The 22,147-nt window shown below is 25.0% G+C and overlaps 1 protein-coding gene across 7 annotated transcripts; it reads right to left on the minus strand.

Annotated features, from left to right (window-relative positions):
- Positions 1-636: 636 nt before the first annotated feature.
- LOC122717513 (synaptic vesicle glycoprotein 2C-like) lies at positions 637-17,691 on the minus strand. 7 transcript variants are annotated; one of them, XM_043941660.1, is made up of 15 exons: positions 17,133-17,691; positions 16,894-16,988; positions 14,456-14,618; positions 14,241-14,296; positions 7,614-7,676; positions 6,446-6,607; positions 4,091-4,253; positions 3,618-3,739; positions 2,994-3,238; positions 2,518-2,675; positions 2,132-2,324; positions 1,668-1,782; positions 1,426-1,585; positions 1,209-1,336; positions 639-1,079 (listed from the first exon to the last, which is right to left on the minus strand). In XM_043941660.1, exons 6-15 carry the CDS (start codon positions 6,483-6,485, stop codon positions 1,009-1,011), a joined length of 1,395 nt encoding a protein of 464 aa, XP_043797595.1. In that variant the 5' UTR covers positions 6,486-6,607; positions 7,614-7,676; positions 14,241-14,296; positions 14,456-14,618; positions 16,894-16,988; positions 17,133-17,691; the 3' UTR covers positions 639-1,008. The 7 variants fall into 7 exon arrangements, with proteins under 7 accessions (XP_043797593.1, XP_043797594.1, XP_043797595.1 ...); XM_043941658.1 differs by lacking the exons at positions 14,241-14,296; positions 14,456-14,618; positions 16,894-16,988; positions 17,133-17,691 and adding an exon at positions 7,979-8,048 and having other exon boundaries at positions 637-1,079; XM_043941659.1 differs by lacking the exons at positions 14,241-14,296; positions 14,456-14,618; positions 16,894-16,988; positions 17,133-17,691 and adding an exon at positions 12,011-12,293 and having other exon boundaries at positions 638-1,079.
- Between the last annotated feature and the right edge of the window lie 4,456 nt (positions 17,692-22,147).

The raw sequence follows: 22,147 nt of genomic DNA on the forward strand, positions 1-22,147 counted from the left end.
TTGATATTGCGACATACAATGTCATGCTGTCATAAAAATATTAAAAATTATAATATTAAAAATCAATTTAACGCCATCTCTAGAATATTAATAAAAACAAATAATAAGTAAAAGATAGATATAAGAATTAATTAACAGCGCCATCTATTGAGTACTTATGGAATGATATTTTTGATATTCAATCCAGATGGCGCTAGTGGCTAATTCTGGTTTTATTTCTATCTTTCTCTATTATTTGCTTTCTTTATCTATATATGTTTCATCTACGGCACTCTGAAGATGGCGCTGATTCCATAATTTTTATCCTATCTCTTTCTTTTTCCTACTATTTGCTATCCTTATTTATTATACTTGCTTTACAAAATTTATGTGCCAAAACACGGCTCCGATATCTGATTAATTTTTTTTATCTTCTTTATTTAATCTATTGGTTAAAAATCTTAACAAAGTTTATTCCATCTAATGTTTTGTTATCTGTATTGCATAAATATTAAGATTTATAATTGTATATTAGTAGTAAATATTATTTGTACCGAAACAAAAATTTATTAAAAATTATGTAGACGAAATTATACGAAACGAAAAGGTCAATTTATAGAAATTATTTCTAAAACAATAAGAAAATATATTTTTATTATATAACAATAATGTTTCCTTTAATTAAATTGTTTTAGAAAAACATTGCAATTATAATCTAATTCACAGACTGACAAATCGTTAAAAATGACGAGAATTATTTTAAAATTATTTCATGCTATACAACCACGAGACTTATTTTAAAAATCTCACTTAGATCATGCATTCGATTTGCAAATTATTTGAATTACACTTATAATATGATGAAGATATCTTATGCTACATGAATGTAATAGTAATGTATTTACATATTTACATGATGAAAAATCATGCATTGAAATTATACATTCAATCAAGGACAAGATATATATATTTACAAACCGTATTTTCAGCTATTATTAGCTGATTATATTTTATCCATTCGTATTGTCGTCAAGCAATCTGCTTTGATTTATTCTTTTGCGAATGCTTCTTGGGAAGAATAGTTACCAACAATGCCGATACTACGAAATGAAAGAAGTGATAAGAAATAATAAAAATTTCAATTAAATGAAAGAAAAATTAATTCATCATGATCATATCATGATATTTAATTATTTATAAGAAAGAATTTATAAAAGAGATAATATTACCTAGGGAAACAGAGGCAATCATAAAGAAAGGACCCAGACAAGTTAAGTTGAATAACACCGGGAATAATAAATTGCCTGTAACAGCTCCTATTCTGCCGATCATCATGGAGAAACTAATTGCCATAGTTCTGAAAAAAAAAAAAACATTAAAATAGTTAGAAATATGATATGATAGAATATGGAAGAAACATTTATAGAGAATAAAACATTTTTACACCTTAAACACGTAGGAAAATTATCAGCAACAATGTTTACGACGCAAGCACCACCTATACTCGACATAGCTACGAATACAGAGCACAAGCCGAGTATACTATTGCTGTTTTCAGCCCAATAGAGTGACGTGCAGCAACTGGCTGCTACCATGAAACAACTTGCTGAAAAAGATAAAAATTAATATTATATTAATTTCACGAAAATTAAGTCTAGATTAAAGAAAATTTGGATAGATTAACTAACCTATAAGCTTCTTCTTTCCTATTACAGTAATCAATGATCCTGCCAAAGTGTATCCAATGACACCGGTAGTCGCAATCACGATAGAATTAATGAACACTTTTGAATTTAATTCCGCCTAAAATAAAACGCATAAATTATAAATGTAATAATAATACGATGTATAATGTGAGAAAAATTTAAATTTTAATAATAATGAATATTAAACAATTGATTGTAGAGATTAAAACAAATACAAAAATTGACATACGAAAATATTGATTGTGATTTATTTATTAAGCTACGAGTAATTTATTTCTTGAATGAAGATGGAGACAATCTTCATCAAATGTAAATTGTTTATAACTTAATAAATAAATCTCAACTTTTATATTTGTTTCTTTTTTCCTAGAATCTAAAAAATGAATATAGTTATGCACATAAGAAATTAAATATATATATATATAGATAGATAATTATTTTAATACCGGTATGCATGTGTGAGCAACGTTTAAAGTTTCATTTACGAAACTTAACGAGGAACTATAATTCGATTGCCGTTGGCCTAACATATAACAGAAACGTGGCTGAGAGCTCGAATATTCCTGTGTCGTGTAATCACTTTTGAAATGTTCCATCATAGTAAACAATTGTGGCATCCATAATCTAATCGAGTTTGACCTAAAAATTTAATAATTTGTCATTGATTCATTAAAATTATTATGAGAGATTAAGAAACTATTCGAAATATTATTAAATATTATTAAAAGTCTTTAAATACGTTAAAAAAAGTAAAAATTTTTTTACGCAAATTTTATTTAATAAAATCAACAATGTTGAGAATATATTTGAAGGAATATTCGTTAATTCTAACCCTATCGTGGCGCCCAATTGAATTAAACTTATCACGATAAGTTTGAAGATGTTTGGTGGCAGAAAGAGGGGTTTGATCTGTTGCCAGCAGGCTCGCAACTTGTCCCTTATATCGTCACTCGAACATTCAACGGAATACTCTTCCTCAAGATCTTTTATCTGGAACGAATATCACCTTCCTTTGATAAATCTTTCACGCGAATATTAATGAAAAATTTCTGAAATTAAATTGTCCATATTTTTTAAAATTTTCCAACCAAATCGTGTATAGCTGGGAAAACAATTAATAAAAAATTAAAATTCTTTTTTTAAAAAACTGCAACATCACTCGTATACGAAGATTAATTTAAATCATAATATAATTATTCCACGATAAAACAAAAAAAAAATATTTAATTTCAAAAAATTCAAAAGATTCAGAACTGTCTCGAAAAATATAAGAAATATCACTGATCACGTTGCCAAAAAATTGCTTACTGGATATGTGCTTGGATCCTTGCCGGTGTTCACTGAATATATCTTTTTAAAAACCTCGAGAGCCTCATCTGTTTTGCCTTTCAATAAAAGAAAACGAGGGCTTTCGGGGAACGCGAAGATGGCCATGCAGGCAAGAAATTCTGGCAACGAGCAAATCGCTAAAAACACACGCCATGAATTGATCTCTATATCCCCGCTTCCTAGATTAATAATCCATTTCTGCGGTATGATCAACCATGCGATACCTGAAACATAAAATATACATTTCTTTTCACACGATTGAAAAGTATAACGTAATTTTAAGAATATAATAAATTCTCAATTGAATTTTACTAATTTTCATAGAGAAAAATGATTTATGCATTCCAAATTTTCCATTATTCGAGGGTGCAACAACATTCGTTTTAAACAATTTTGTAACATTAAAATTTTATGAAAAAAAGAAAGTGAAATCAAAGAAAATTTATTTTATATTTATCTGATTAGATAATTTATATGATTAGGAAAAATAATTGTGGTAAATAAATTGTGCAATATTAAATACAATCGTAATTTGAATAAATCACTCAACTTTAGATAAAAATAATACTCAAAGATACGTAAGTATAAGAAAGTGATACTCACACGGCAGAGAAATATTTCCAAGTGAGAAAAACACTCCTAACCACATATATGTTCGAGATCGTTGAGCATCGTTATGTACTTCCGCCAAATAGGACATCAACGCTGCGTATGGGCCGGAAATGCTGATATTAAAAGAAATTTAATATTTGAAGAATTTTTGCTTGAAATCTCTGATCTCGTTACACATCAATGTGTAAAACAATGACATACGAATTTTTATTAATCATAATCACAAATATCTCGATATAATTTACATTGCTATAATTATATATACGTAATACATTTAAATTAATACACGACAATCTTTTTTTTTTTTTTCCAAATCATACGTGAGTTTAAAATTTTTTTTTCATTCGTCAGTTCAACAGCTCACAGTATATACATATAAAGTAATGTACTTGATAATGTTAATATAGATATCGAACGCAACGATTCAAGTTTTCATTGTTATACCGATCGTTCTATCAACTTACATTACTCCGTCGAAAAACTTGAACAGGATTAAAAGCCATGCGGTATGTGAGAAACATGTCACGAGGCTCATGATACCGGTGAACATGTAACCGTAAAACATTATCTTCTTACGGCCAAATGTGTCAGTCATGAATCCCCAGAAGAACGAGGTGCATATCATACCTGAAATCAGTCACCAATTTTTATTATAATAATTGACAAGTTAACAATCATGGAATCATTGATTGATATTAATGATTCATTAATAGAAATCAATATACGTCCATTCATTTAGATTCGTAAGTTAAGTATTTTGATTTATTGATTGTGAAAAATTATCGAAGACACACAGGAAATGATTTATATTTCTGTGAAATTTTTTTATTAGTAGATATATTCCAGTTTAAAGAGAGAATATGATTCTACAGGAATTATATATAAATGATTTGTTTGATGAAAATTGAAAATCGACTAAAATATTCGATTCAATATTGAGAATAATAACATTATTATCACAAGGACACAATAATTAATGCGATTAAACAAATTTTGATATGAATAATGAATACAATAAGAAGCAATAATCTTTTTATTTGCAGATAGATAAATCAGAAACGAAGGATGAAATTTTTTTATAAACAATAGCTTAATATTTTATATGTCGTTATGAAATTTGTTTACATATAAGATTTTTGTTTTGAATCATTAAAAATGTTTAAAAATTATAAACATACACATAACATACACATAACACATTGTAAATCAATCTAAATTGTTTATTTGTCTATATTCATTGATATTTCCGTGGAATTTTCCGTTTTCATAAATTCTCGTATCTCTTCTATCTGTTTTTATTATTATTATCGTTATATCAGCTTTTTAAAAAAAAAAAAAACATACGGTACTGGTACTGATAATTTATTTATCAAACAATCGTATTAAAGATAACATTGGAGAAAAACATTACGACAATTACGACGATTTATTAATTATGTGATAAAAAACTGATAAGCTTCTAATAGTTTTTTTTTTTAAAAGTTTATTTCCTTCGAATGTTTTGTGTAGAATAACGTGTGACGAATGGTTCAATTTGAATTACACGCATAAAAATCGAAACAATGCAATATAAATTCATAATACGATATAAAATACCATAAATAATATAGCAAATAAATTTAAGCATAATATCAACTATAAAACAAATTTATTTAACAATTTCTCGAATAATAACGCGTTATTTTTTTTTTTTTTTTTTTTGATTATGATTTCAGTTATAAAGATGAACTACATCAATTAGATTTAAGATGTAAAATATTTATAAATATGATCTCAATATGAAAACGAAAATCCCTTCGTTTCTGATTACATCGCAAAATTTTATTTCGAAAAACAATCCGTTCTCTTTCTTAGAAAAAATTTCCAAGAAAGTTTCGATCCCAATACCTTTTGAAATTCACGTAGGGATTCATTTGTTACATATCTTTAAGTATATTCACTGATAAGCAACCAAGCCTTACTTTCTTACCTGCCCAAATAATTAAAAATCTAACAAGGTATTAATATATTCGTAAGACGAGAAGATCGCTTCTAGAGGTTAAAACAAATAGAAAAATTGATATAGAAAAATAATCGAAGATGGAGAGATCGAGACATCTCCACTCTATCTCTACTTCGCCTCATCTAATAAAAATCAACTTATAATTTGAATAACTCTACACCGAAATTTTTATATATCAACTTTTGTATTTCTTTCGACCCATACTCGATCGATTCTCTAAAGAAATTCCACGAATATATTAACACTTCGTATACGCATACATTCTTGTCCAAAAGCTTGAAGCTCTCTTCACTTTTTAAACAAAATGTTCGTATATTTATATATAAAATATTTCTATCAGAAATTCTGTTTCATTTAAATATACAATAATATTACATTTTAAAATTGATTAATTATCTATAAAGTATTTCCAAAATGCAAAAAAAAACGTGTCGTTTAAAAAACGAAGGGTGAGCGTTTCGAGCGTGAGCGTACATATGAAAATCGGGAAGCGATTTCTAAGTGGACGAATCGAACGATCTGCCGATCTCGAACGCGAGAGATCACTCGAGAATCAATGGCGAACGTTCGAGATCGTTAGCCATGCGAGCCACGCAGGCCAATTGCAGGATGAGGTTACAAGAGTGTGTCGTTTAATTACCATGTCTGAAACTCGCACAAATACATTCCCTAAATTGTCCATAGCGTACACCAGAACTGTTTGTTCTAACCAGAAACTCGAAGCGTACCAAATGCGCGCTTTGACTCTCTGTGTCTTAAGCTCAACCTGTAATTATAGTCGCGGTTACGCGGTTACGCCAATAAATGAATATACCACCTGCGAACGTCATCGAGTTGAGTAGGCCCTTGTCGAACATGGTGAGGCCCAGATCGCACTCAGCTGACGGCAACACGTACGATATGGCCGAGGAGGAGAAGATGCTGGAGAAACTGGCTGGCAACACGGCCAATAGTAACAGATAATTGAACCTTCCATAACCTGCAGAACCAATTAAATAAATTTATCTTGTTCGTATTGGAAAGAAAATTTATTCGAAAGGAAATCTTCTTGATTTTTTTTTGTTAGAAAAATATGTTTATGCTTTAAGTATGTGTAGATGAATAATATAATTGATTTTTGGTTAATATTGCGTTCATATACAATTTTTTTTTTTTTTTTGATAATTATAAAGAGAGAGATGCAATGTGGTATTTCATGGATGAATAAAAAAATTGTATTAAGGTTTAAGTCTAATAAAGTAATGATGGAATCGTTCTATTACTTAAAAAGAGGGAGTAATATTTTTTTTTCGCTTGAAGCTTCGTTTTTCCAGAGAAACGAGTTTGGAAAATGAAGGAAAAATGAAGGAAATGAAGGAAATGATAATTTTGATTGGATGTTTTTGAGAACTTGAGCTCGGATATACACCAAATGTGTATACAAGCAAACTGGATTCAAAACCAGATTTTTCGTTCCTATTCGCGTATTCGTGTTGCTTTTTTTTTTTTTTCTGCAAAACATTTCTCTTGCTGTTGCCTTCCAAATACGTATGTATATTTTTTTACTCCCATTCTTAAGAAAGAAACCCTTTTCTGTTCGTTTCTTGGAAGAAAGAAAAAAAGAAACAAGCAAAAAGATGGAGATTCTTAGACATTTACATATTTCTTTTTCTTTTTTTTCTTTTTTAATAAATGTATCTATTTTTTATATGGTTGTTTTGAAAGAAAAATTCTTTTCCTTTAAGAGAGATCTGTCTCTCTTAAAAAAATTTGGAGGATTAGAATATAGAAAAGATTAACGCGAGAATTTACAATTATTATTATATTTGTATAATTATTTAACATATATATTATTTATTTTTAAAAAAAATTACAATATGTTTAAATTATTTCTTTAATTTTATTTTATTTTATTAATTTTTCACAAAAATTATATGAAAATATATATTTATAATTTGAATTATATATTTATGACATAATTTATGTGTCAAATGATAAGTACTTACCAGAATTAATTATTGCTCGCTCGAAATCTGCAGGACCAGATTCCTCAGACTTTTCGTCCTCACCTGTAACGAAACAAACATGTATTTACAAATTATTTATATCTTTGTTATAGATTTTTAAATCTCATAATATTATTATTAATATAATAATATTCCAATAAATTATTTATAAATTAATAAAAAATAGAGATTGGAATTTTTAATATATGCTTATTTATAATGCACCAAGAAATGATTAATTTTAATAAATGTTCCAAACGAGAAGTTTTTTATTAAACGATTCTAGACACAAACGATTAATTCTAAACTTGTTATTAATATGAATTTCATTGAATAAATAAAATTGAAGCAACAAAATAACATACATCGGAAGTGATTGTATCTGAACATCGAAAATAAGTCGAAGATTCTTTTAAACACCATCATTCACTCACTATACCCAAAATAAAATAAATTATTATCATTAATAAAATGAAATAATCGATAAATAAAATTTATTTTAATTTTAAATATTTTTTTTTAAATATTTAAACTTGTTTATGTTTTTTTCATAAATGTTCAATTAAATTTAAATCCGAAGATTATATCATACAAAATAAATTTCTATAATTCTTAGATTAACTCTTTGATCGAAAATACTATATTACCATATATACCATATCATATTAAAATAAATTTTAAATATTTCAAGATATGTCGTCAGAGAATTGGGAAGATATTTATATATCTAAAAATTGGAAGAATATTTTATTGAACACGTATCCAAGAACTTAAAAAAAATGGTTTTCTCGATAAATCATAGTTCGAAATGAGGGAATATAAAAAAATTACGGGTCCTAATCCCGATGATAAATTTTAATCAATTTTTTCTATTCAAAGAATCGGTTAATCGAAGATTGAAGTAACTATAGTTCTATAAAAAATATGAAAAATATACTTTAAAAGTTTTAAATTGTGTATATCGATTCTTAGAATTAATTAAATTTAATTGAACATTTATGGAAAATATTCAAACAAGCAGAATTGTAAAAAACTATTACTGTTTGCAATTTAAAAGATACTAAAATATAACAATAAAGTTTATTTTGAAATCTTTAAAATCTATTGAAATACATATATAATTATATATATATATATGCAATATATAATATAAAGTGAACATGCCTTTAATTTACAGTTCAATATGTAATGAGCAGTTAAATTATAATACGATAATATTATAAAAAAATCTGTACTGTTTCATTGGATAAAAGAAAGTGAAGAAAATTTAAATAAAATAAATTATGGTGTTAATTAATAGAATATAAAATTTAATATTTTAACGATTTTTAACACTGTAACAAGTTTAAATACGATTAGTTAATGGTGCTGCGATGACGGTCACGGCCGAACTGAAGAATTAAATACGAATAAAGTTTCGAGTCGAATATTTGTATACACTCGATGACTTGTGTCGATCGACTTCCATGTATCTATACAAGAAATATTATAAACACACGAGGTGTTTGAAATTTCTCAAATTTATATAAATATTTGAAAATTAATTAGAAAGCATATGTTCATATATAAATTCTATTATTTATTATTTTATTTTAAATATAAATTTACAACAATTTGTGTTATTAATTTTAAAAAATATCTTATATAAAAGATATGATTATTATTGAAAGAAAAGACAATGAACCGTGTAATTAATTAATCAATAAATTCAATTGATATTATTATGATTATAATTGACATTAAAAACGTTAAAAACGTTGAACGAAAATGTAAAAATTTAAATAAGGAAAGAAGTTTATAAATATTTCGAAATATTATAAATCATTATTAGGAAATTTTGTAAAATTAAATGTTCATACAATAATTATAATGTATTCTTTATAATTTTTATATTATATTAATATTATACTAATGAATTTTTTATAAAAAAAATTATACGTTAATATAATATGTGAGAAAAATAACAAAATTACAATCATCATGGATGATAAAATTATTTAAAAAAAAAAAAAAAAAAAAAATTAGAAAAAGATGAATGACTGAAAAAAATCATCATCGCAACAAAACAAATATAATTTCTTTATCTTCCATATCGGTGTTCAAACAAATTTTATTGGCAAATTAAAAAGAAATTAAGCATCCATTTTTCTAAAACAAACATTCTGATCCCATAATTTTATCATTCGTTTTAATTAAAAATATAAACGAGTAATTCGTTATCTTTTATTATCAAGGAGATACAAATTTTAGTGTACAATGAATGTACAAATAAATCATCTAATTCCAATTGATAACGAGAGGGAAAATTTTGAGATATCGCGACAGTGGAACAAAATATTTGTGAAAATAAATATTTAATAAATATACTATCCTTCTGTGTATTTAACATACGTAAATGATTATCTTCAGATAATTAATGCATTTTTCGATGCTTTCAAAAAAATATCGCGTAATGATTAATCATTATAATTGATATTCATTAACAATTAACAAATTTAAATTTAAAAATTCTAATTATATCGTTGATTTAAAAGTTTTATTTATTTAAAACTCGATTAAGAAATCCTGAAATAATTTACAGCGTTTAAAATAATGTACACTTAAAATAATTTATGCATTTCTTAAATACCATTTCCTTACCTTAGAATGCTTTGGAAAATCTTAAAACATAATATCACAAATAGCTCGAAGATAATTAAATAATTTATTTGAAAAAAATACTTGTTAAAAATTTTAAAAATGAATAAATGACAGAGACATCGTTTATAAAAAAATTACAATTATCTCTTATAAGTTGTTGACACGTTATGCAAACGATATTTAATTAATCTCTCCAAAATCGATAAAATTGTATAAGAAATTTAACTTTGTATATCGTAATGACTTGAAAGACAAAAAAATTTTTCATGATAATTTAATATTATAAGTTTCTGTTACAATTTTTATCTGATCAATAAAGAAAATATTTGCAAGATTATTTTAATTGTAGATGTAACTTATAATCAAAATTATAGAAAACTTATAGAAAAAAATAAAGAAAATTCTATTGTAACAATATTAAATTGTATATGTTAAATCCTTAATACACTTTCTAACTTTTTCAAATAATAATATCTATAAAAGACTTTTTCCATTTAAATTTGCATTCCTAATTACCTCAATTATAACGATTTTAACCTTATTACTATAATTATTACTATAATTATACTATATTATTACTATAATTATCTTAATTATAACAAAGAAATAAAAGAAATTTTAAGTAATATTCACTGATATTTCTATTTTTATTTTGAAATTTTGTAACGAAATATTATTTATAATATTACTATTTATATTTGCTCATACATCTTTCGTTGCGAATAAACACTTTTTTGATCGTGCAAATATTTCATTAAATTTAATATAAAGCGAGAAAGTTGAAATTTTACGTGACTTTTGAAATAATTCAAAACGCTCCTGGTACGTGATTTCCTCGTTTTTCAGTTTGGTTCATGACAAATGTGATAAACAGGAGGAAAAACAATATTAAAGTGTTAATTCTTCAATTTATCTTTACTAGCGACAAAGCAGTTATATTTTCATATTTCTAATATTAAATGTTTTTATTAGTTTTTCATAATAAAAATTTCGACAATAATTTTAAAGTTAAACTTTAAACTTGTTTTTAAAATTAAGTTTTAACTCACGAATAACAATTATTTACGAATAATTCATACTATTTGCAAGAAAATATTTTTCATCTACGAAACATGCAAAAATTTCAAATGTTGATGGAGGAGAAATGATCTTGAAATTTCTCTTTAAATAAAGTTTCATCCTTTTGCTTAATTATTTTGAATTAAATGAATCGTTAAATAAACAATATTTACATAGTATTGCTAACTTTAGATCATCACAATAAATAAAAATTTAATTTCTTTCTAACAATATTTAATTATCTATTTAAAAAGATATTTTCATAAACTAATGCATCATTATATGATCAAAAAGATTTAACTTTTATAATTAATAAATTTTAATTATATTAATAAAACTTTCCTAATTTTTTATTTAAAATTACAACAATTTGACGAAAATTTTATGTTAAGTTTCAATTCGAAACCATCTTCCTAAAAAAGAAACATAGAATAAATTTAGATAGAATAATTTTATATTATATTGATCAAAAATCAAACATTAAAAGAAAAGAATTTTACATCAAAAGTTTTATATGCATCTTATAATAATTGAAAGTTTCTTCTTTAAAATATGATTTATTTACTAAAATAATAATAATAATAATAATAATAATAATAATAATATAATATTCTAATATCTCAATCACATAAAACAACAAGAAAATAAAAAAAGCGAAAATGCGTCAAAAAAATCTCATCACGAATTAACAAACTTGCCTTTGAACTTCACTGACGAATGCATTAAATATCCCCTTGTTTTCCCTCCTTGAGTCTATCGATCAGTCTATCGATCGTTCGCCACTGAGAAGAACTCGCACAAACACAACAAAAATGTTAAAGAAAAAAAAATAAAAAAGACTATTGCGCGCTTCTTTTTTTCTTAACAACAAAGAAAAACAAGAGTGAGGAAAAGAAGGAAGGAAAAAAAAAAAAAAAAAGGAAATTATGGTTGCGCGTTGACAATAGTTACAACGTGCACCGTGATAAAACAAGAAGCGGATCGTAGTTTCAGCTGCACGCACCGTTCATGCCTGCCGCGAAACTACAATTCGTGTTAAAATCAAGCGAACGTAAAAGCCTCCTGCGACACGTATGTAAATCCAGACCTTGGTGGGGCGAAACTGGTTATCGAAACGAATCATACCGGTGATAGACAAAAAAGTCATCTCCACCCGCACACAACACGCTCGATCGTCAATTTGTCCGATGGTCCACGCCTAAGGATTTTGCACGAAAATCTCTTTCGAAAAATCAAGTAAGGCATCATATCCTGCAATTTGCGAATTAATATTGAATTTCACAAAAATGCAGTACTAATTGCGATTTTGGATATCGTTTTTTTCTTTTTCTTTTTTTTTTTCTTCCTTCTTTGAATTATATTTATTTCTTTGAATATGTACGAAATTAATTGCGAAGAAAAAAAAAATTCGAAGTGAAACTTTTTATCTGCTTTTCTTCTATTAATTATTTCACATAAAGCCTCAGATAATTGATAATATTCTTATTAATATTTTAATATTGAAGCAATTTATCATACATAATAATGAATTTTAGAATATCGAAAATGTGTGTAACTGTATGACTGTTTAGTTTGATGTTATTCATGATGCTTTACTTACTTATTTATTACCTCAAATTTTATCAAAGATGTGATTCACGTTTCTTCTAGAAAATAAAACTGATTCATCTGTGGAAACATTATCAAGTGATTCACACGAACTGCTCTTCAAGATTGTTCTTAAATTTTTAACAAAATGTATTTCATGTGTTTTAAAATATATATTTTTAACAAAATATTTGTCAGTGAAATCATTAAATTTGATAAAATAAAATAGAATATGCAAAATTTCTATATACATTTACATGAACTATTAATTATCTGTTATGTGTCCGTTTTTGTGGCTACTTCCTTAAATTTGTAAACTAAATAGTGAACAAAATACATTATGGAAAATTCCATTTCTCCGTTTGACAATGACAAAATTTGCACTGTTCCTTCACTGATATGGATGTATATTATATGTACACACCCCTAATCCTCTTTCAATAAAGATTATTTACAAAGAAGATGGAAAAAACCGAAATAAACACGAAACCACGGTCGATATACATCTCCAATTTAATTATTTGATTTTCAATAAAAAAAATTGAAATGTAACAAACATGTGGAACATTAAAAGACTTTTAATATCAATTATAATTTATATATTTTCATAAATTTGTATTATTATTATTATATATGCTTATTATGTAATATAAATATTATGTGATACAAATAATTATTAGAAAATATAGATTTGAACAGTTTATCTATAAATATTATTGAGTTATCAAATATTATTGAGTGATTGGCTAAAAATAAAATTAAAAATTAATATATTTATAAAATATTTGAACAAAATTTCCTATTTTCAATTTTTTATTTAAACATTTTCTATTTTGATAAAAAAAAATATAGTAAAGAATTGTAAAAAATATAAAATTAAAAAATATAATAAAAAATTATAACAATTATTATAGTATTTATTGGTATTGGGTATCGTGACTCAAAATAAATCAATTTAAATATTGTATTATATAAAAATACTTTTTTTTACCAATAATATTTTTTTTACTTCCTTTCTCTTTCAAAGTTTTATTAATTATCTTGTGATAAAATAAAAAGAAAATTATTTTGAATTTATTTTTTTGTAGAGATTTAAGAAATTAGAAATTACAGTAGCTATAATAATAATAATAGTAACTTGAGCGATAAAATTTTTTTTTACTTATTTTCACATGCAGAATGTGAATATAAGTAAAATATAGAGTAAAATATAAGTAAAATATAGTTATTTACTTCATTCGTATCTAATCGAAAACTAGTTACTTAAAAATTTCTTAAAGTTGTTTTACTCGAAAACAAACGTCTCAAATGAAAAAATTTTATTATATACTTTGAACTTACTTTTTCACCGCATCAGAATCATCGCATTCAAGACATCGCATTCGTTACAAGAAATCCTGTAAAGATTTTTGAATTAATATTGGACAATATTTTTGCAATTAATGATTAACAATTACGATTTAAATACGTGATATTTAATCATAGTAATTAATTAATAATTTGATGAAATATAAAGTTATAAAAAAATTAATAAACAATAACTCAAAGAATCTTACCTTATCTAATTGCAACGTAAATGCGTGACTTTACTACTGTCGATGCTTTGGCCGCCTGATGAAACTAACTGCTATTCTGGTAAACTGACAGGAAACTCATTCATCAGGCGATGAATTATGGTATTATAATTGTAATATTCAAGATGATAAAAGTCTCCAGGACCTGAAATGTAGATTTATTCGTTAGTAAAATATAATAAAAAATATATGGCACATTATTTGCAATAATAATATAAATTACGATTTGGAAATTCAATTATAAGATTCTAAGTAATTGTAAAAATATCAGACCATTCATGACGCCATTTCAAACTATTATAAAAGGAAATGTAAAATAAATGGCATCGGGCAAATAATAATCCATCGCATATATAGATGGCGCGAGAATCTCGTTTCACAATTTTGAACAATTTTAAATGAAATTAAACTACAAACTTTTCTATCGGTATATTTCATTTGATTCGAATAAAAAAATGAAAGAAATGATTTACATACGAGTTAAATTAAGTTAAATTATGCAGAAATTTCGTGATTATTTTATAAAAATAAATAAAATTGATTATAACGAAAAATGAATGGAACTTGCATTTTTTCATTGATCAATTCCTATTTTCATGTTTATAATTTTTTTTATCTTAATTATAACCACATACCCATACAATGAAAAAAGTTTTCTGAAAAAATAAAATTAAGACAAATAATTCTTCAAGGAAAGTTAAGTCCTTAACAATTACTTACTTGTAATTAATAAAGTAAACACATTTCAATCATTTCTTGATATCATTTTTAACCTTTGCTCTCAATCAAACATAAATTATGAACAAAACATGATAACTGTTCAATATGTAAAATTAATCTTTTAATTTCCCTTTCGGTTTCTCTTTCTATCCCTTCTCAGCTATAAAAATACACGTATGAAACAATTTTTTGTAATAATGCATTTTGATGTAATGAGTTCTGTACTATTTTATTTTCAATTTTAATAAAACTTGAATAGAAGATTTATAACAACACTGAGGATGAAGAAAATATCCATTTATATATATTTATAAAATGAAGTGGTCTATACTTTGAAATAGAGTATATAGCTTATAACTAATGATTGTAATCATAGAATAAATTTTATTTTATGTTATAATGAAACTTACATTGTGTATCTTTCTATCATCAATTACATTATCAAAATATCAATTAAATAATAGAAATAAATGGATCTTAAATTAAATAAACATTCTTATATATATTTCTCTTAAAATTTATTAATCATTCATTAAGATACCTGCACAAATCATCTTTAATTTTTAGAATGAAACTGTTTCATTCCTTTGTTGACGTAAAAATTGATATTTATGAATCACTGTTCAAATGTATCATAATTTATGATAATATAATTTATGGAAATATATTATTTATATTTCAGAATTCGAGAAAGATTCAAGGAGATACAACACAACTCCTTATCTTTTATTATTCTAAAAAATCTTGTTAAATAAAAAATAATGATACATTGTTTGATATATTGTTTCAATAAATATTCTATTTAATAAATTTCTACTTTATTTAACGAATTATATTTATACTGAATGATTTAATAATACATAAATTAAAATTGAGTTAAAAAAAAATAAACATTTTGTTATCTGCATCAAAATATATTATGTTTTACAATATATTTTTTAATCAATACGTAAGTATCTTATATAAGAACTTTCATTTGCGACGTATTCTGTAAATAAATTATTATAAGTCTCTACAGTTTCTTTTTAATTAATTACACTCAAGATATAAAGAAAGATTGTATTATTAGTATTCTTAAATAGATACGAATTAAATTTGTTCGATCGATAAATTCATCCTGCTAATTACTTAATTAAGTGACTAATGATTGGTTTTATTATTTCAAGATTAATATTGAAGATCAATATAGAAAATTAATTGTGAATATTGTTTGTATCTAAGAATTTAAATATTTTTGTGACCTCATCAGAGAATATAATTGAAATGACTGTTGTGCAAGTATTGTGTACGTGACCAAATTATCATGAAGTTTTACCAGTACGATTCTGAAATTTATCTCTTATTCTGTTATAAATTATTAACTTTGACAACTTCGGTTTAACGTATATAGGGATATTCAAATTAAGTGACATATTTTTTCAAACTCGAAAACACAAACTATTCGAAATATTTCAGATTTCTTTGTTTTAATATAAAATCCGCTTAAACATTAATCAATGAAAGAGAATAAATTATCATTCAAACAACCTCTTCAAGCTCCTGCTCGTTTTATCTAATTTTTCATTACATGTTCGCCACAATAGCAAAAATAATAGGAATTATTTCATTAATAGGGGCTGCAATTATTTTTTTATTAGCTTGTCAATCGTTTTTGGATTGACATAAATTTATAAGATGTATCATATGATCATATGACGCACGTTGAAGGAGATTACCAACATCATGTGATTTCACATTTAATGGATTAGAATTTTTCCTGTGGAATTCTTTGAAGAGTGAAGTTTACCTTGACAATCTGAAAAAAAAAATAATAAATCAATGAAGTAAATCCAATTATATTAATCTTTCGAATATTTTACAATTTACATTATATATTTACACACAAATTTTAATTCAATCTATTGAGAAATTTTTCTAATAGAATATATTGAATACAAACCTTTTTTTTCAATGATATCATTAGAATGTTGTAGATGTAGACATCATAAAGAATGTTGAATATTTCTCTTGAAAAATTTAAATTTAAATTAATATAATATTTTGTTATTAATAATACCTTTTTAACATATTTTTAATTATTGAAGTTTAATTTCTTGTCATGCAACTTTATTTCATTTGCATCGTTCTTCATCGACGAGTCGATGTTGATAACTCTTGTTATCTATATGTGGCGCGTGCAAAAACACATTTCGAGGAATCGATTTATGTAATTGATAATAATGGAGCAGACGAAATCTCGTGGCTCGTAGCGTGATCAAGAATGAATGGCTCGCTTACTGAATTGAGCGTAACATCCTATTCAGGGCATGGTAAAATTCATTATAGTGATCTAGGATTGTGTTCAATGTCTTTAATTATACTAATGGTTTAAGAATAGGAAATATAAAAATATAAGATAAATAGAATTTTATTGATTTTTCGAAATTAGATGTACATTTTGGTATAATGTGTTTGAATAATTTCAAACATTATGTACATATTTTTGCCCTTGGCCTTCTTAATTTTTTTTTAAAGCTATCTCGTTTTAAAATATCGTATTTCTCGAAGATAAGCTAGACACGTACGCTAATATCTCCCCTTTTTTTTAAAAATAATATATCCTTGACTTAAAGCTTCTTTTTTCGCTATTACACAATTAAATAAATACACGAACAATAGCTTCTTTTTGCATTATAATAGTGAAAATAATTCTTCATCCATTTCAACGATTATTTAAGAACAAAAATTAAAATTATACAAAAGTATTATTATGAAAATGAAATTATTAGCTAATAATTCGAATATATTTAATATTGAAACGATAAATATTGTTAATTTTTTTTATTCATATCTATTCCTTATATCGATAATTATTTAATTAGAATAGAACAAAAATCATTAAAATTTGATATATTTAATCCCCCCTTCCCATTTAAAAAAATCAAATTTTCTCAGAATTTGTTTTTAAACAAACATTAACGTTCAATAAGGAAATAATAATCTCTTCACAAATGTAAACAAGATTTTTTTTTAATATCATTTATATAATGCTGTTAATTCCAATAATCATAAAAAAGATGAAATACCGCTATAATGAACCGGTATGCACCATGAACTGGTGTCTGTCGGATCTACATGTGTATGTATATATGTGCGCTGATTCCCAATGACCCCAATAATCTTGAAAAAATAAAATACGAAAAATCTGCAGTCTCGTATATCAAAACAGGACTTTTTCAAACCACTAATCTAACTCAAAATAAACTCAGATACGCTAAATCAAACAAAAGGTCGAATATGCAATATATTCGAAGTAAATTTAGATATAATCCAAATTCTAACCAAAAATTCTAATCTAAATTAAACATAATCAATATTCATCTACATCTATATTTTGGATGTATCACAGAGTACAAAAATTATTGGATAAACGAAATCAGATATAAATCGTAGACTTTGTAAATCCAACTCGTAAAACTACTATCTACTAACAAATCTAACTATTTAGCTATCTGTTGCAAATATTAATTAGTTATTCACTGAGTCTATCCATATATCGAAAATATAATTCAATCAATTTTCAATTAAATTTCATGGTCAAATTTCAAACCATGTGCCAATGTGAGTATAATATCAATACATATATGAACAACATTCTTGAATTCATTCTTTTGACATACACAAAATACAATCGATATTTATACTAATCTCACTATTAAATATTATATAAAGTGGAATATGCGAATACTTAATGACAACAGATAATTTTTGTACAATAATTTTTGTAAAGAATTAGTTTGTTATTTATAATTCTCTTAATTTTGAAAGAGTTAAAAAACTTCGTCCAATTATGAAATCACCTGTATATGTTGACAATCTAATATATGTATACTACTTAATAATGTAAGTAGATAAGTATTACTATAATGTGCTGGCACGATAAGGATTTGTTTTATAGGCGTGCAGCCAACTAGGTCGAACAGTTCAACTTTAACTTACCATCGAATACCGAAGACTTTCTGGCTCGACAACCCTAATCTTGTTTGTTTGAAAACATGATTTTTAATCCTGATTGAAAAACAAGTTCCATTGATAAATTTCAACAAACATATATTGTATAATTCTTCACGTTTCGTTTAATTAATATCGTTAATGGAATTTAATGATTTTTACATTACAATGTCGATGTTGAATAATAATATTACTTTAAAATATTGTTATCGAAAGAAATTTCGATTTTCTTTTACCAAATGAAATTTCTTTGAATGACACATCTCATTTATTCACTGTATTAATCTTTATTTCAAATTAGTCATTTTTAATGATTTTAAACGTTGAATATTCGTTTATTTCGTAAATAAGTTTTATTCTTCTAACTTTTGTGCGACTTATTTACATTTCTAGATATTGCAATGACTTTTTATCACAGAAGATAATAAACTTCCTCCTCACCAAGTTTCCTTTTCTCAATCAATCTATATACTGAGGAAAAACGGTTTTTCCGATTTTCATTCATCGTTATTCTCTCTGTTTCCTGTTAATTAACGAAACAAAACTGTAAATATTATCATATTTCATTGATAAAAAAAAAGTAAATTATGTGACTTTTGATAGATAAACATACAAATATTTATGACGAAATTTCCATATATTCCATTCAATATTTTAATATTTCCATAAAAATTTACTTCACATCATCAATAATCATATTTGTATAGATTAAAAAATTTATTAAAGAAAGAAAAAAAACATACACTCAACATATCTCCCATAAATTAAGTTTTTCTTTTTCATCCTATTAAATTTCAAAGATTCCTATCTTTTTTTTTTTTTTTTTTGATTCATAAACTATATATCAAAAAAAAAAAAAGAAAATTATAAAATGCAAATATAAAAAACATACAATCTTAATCATTTCTTTCACTGATTCAGCAACACGAAGAGTAGAAATTGCGATGTATTTTATTTAAAAACTCTCTGAAAAATCATCATTATCGTAACGTTTTCTATAAACAAATGACGTGTTTTCCGTAGAATGGTTATCAAACAAACAAAACATATCTCACTGTGGTAATAAGAAAGCAAGTTCTTTCAATTCTATCGTGAGGCATACACTCGATTAATTGGAATCGATAAAAAATAATTGGAAAAAATGAAGTTGTTTCTTCTTAAAAGTTATGAAGGTTGTGAAAATAAAATGCGTTGCATTTATTCAGTACATACAGAATGTCAATCATTAATGTATCATCACTCGCGTTGTTTGATTTGCATATACGACTTGTGTGGATATAAGCTTGTTCGAATTGCGTAATAATAATTTGATACGATGTTAACATTTTACGACTATATTTCTTACATTGTGATTGAAAATTTCAATGTATTACAAAATGAAATATAATCATTTGAAATATATTATGAGATGAAAAACGTAATGATGTGCTTTATCGTTGAACATTTTTCAACGTGATATAATAATAGAATTCTATTAATTTATTTTTAATTAATTAATGTTAGTAATGTAATTCCGGAAGGTTAAATCTAATCGTCAAAACATGAACTATTATTAGATTCCTATTATTAAACAAGATTATATACATCCTATAGAATATACATATAATTATATAGAATTATATACATCTTATAGAAAAATCATAATTAAGAAGAATCAAGAATCAATGAACTTATATCGTACATTTAATCGTATAAATTTGTCACGGATCTTCACAAATTTTTATTTTATTAAAAAGATATGGGAATTTCTTAAAATATCTTTGTCTTCTCACTTAACGTGACTGATAATTTTAACAAATAAAAACGATTTATACTATAAATTTATGCGAAATGTTCTTCAAATATATAAAAATTATAATATGTGATTCATATGTATCTGTTTATAAACTGATTTTCATTTATGACTTTTTTATAAGAAAATAGTTTGGAATTTCATTTTGCTCTATAAAAACTAAAACTTATAACTCCTTGTTATAAAATTATTAATTAAAATATAGATAAATTTAATTGTTAGTTAAGTTGCTGAAAATATTGCACAAAAAAATAAATCTATTTCTCGTATCTATTTTTAAAACCGTGACAAACAGAAAGAAGAAACAAAATGCATATATACCATTTCCTATATTTATTCATCATGCATATACGTATAATCATCACTTTTGGCATCAGATATATAAATCTAATTAAAAAGGAAGCTACTATCTTCTTTTAATCCATTTTAATTATTAAAGAAACTATTATTCTACTCGTATAATAATAATTTATCATTTCTCTTCCTCAACTGATGATGATCTCAAATATTTAAGCAATAACACGTAATATTTCATAAAAATACCCACAATCGGTTTAATTAAACGATATTATGATATTTATACATTCTTTTGAATTAAAATTCCTGTTTAATCTGTAAAATCAAAATTACACAAAATAAAAAAAAATTATCTATCAATATTTAATTTTTTTCACGATACAAAATTTTCTTTCCTTTTAACAAGAATTCGAATTATATCCTGATAATAAAAAAAAATTAGAATACTATATGCTATAAAACTATATGCTATAAAAAAATAGAATACTATATACTATATGCTCAAGTAAATTTGGTCGAAATTTGTTATCTCTAGGATTTTTGTAATTCAAAAATCTTCTTAAAAATGTTTTAACACGTTCTTACATTCAATTTTTAATTATATCCACCGATTGAAATTACCTATTCTTGAAACGAGTCGTATCTCGAATTGTCGAAATAAAATTTAACTTCGCTGTTTCCCTCGAGTCTCAAGGACTTCTGCCACGAAAACGTATAAAAAAGGACGAAGGGCCATCAAGAAGGTCGATAAGGCAGACGATGAATCTTCTTTGGAGAAGATGATGAACGAAGACTTTTCGTCCGGGGTGGAGAACGACCCGGAACGACCCCACCAGTAACCAATGAGAGAGGCAGAGGCCTCGCTATCTAGAATC

Source organism: Apis laboriosa, unplaced genomic scaffold (assembly GCF_014066325.1).
Source record: "Apis laboriosa isolate Shangri-la unplaced genomic scaffold, ASM1406632v1 scaffold5213_cov150, whole genome shotgun sequence".
Taxonomy (NCBI): Eukaryota; Metazoa; Arthropoda; class Insecta; order Hymenoptera; family Apidae; genus Apis; species Apis laboriosa.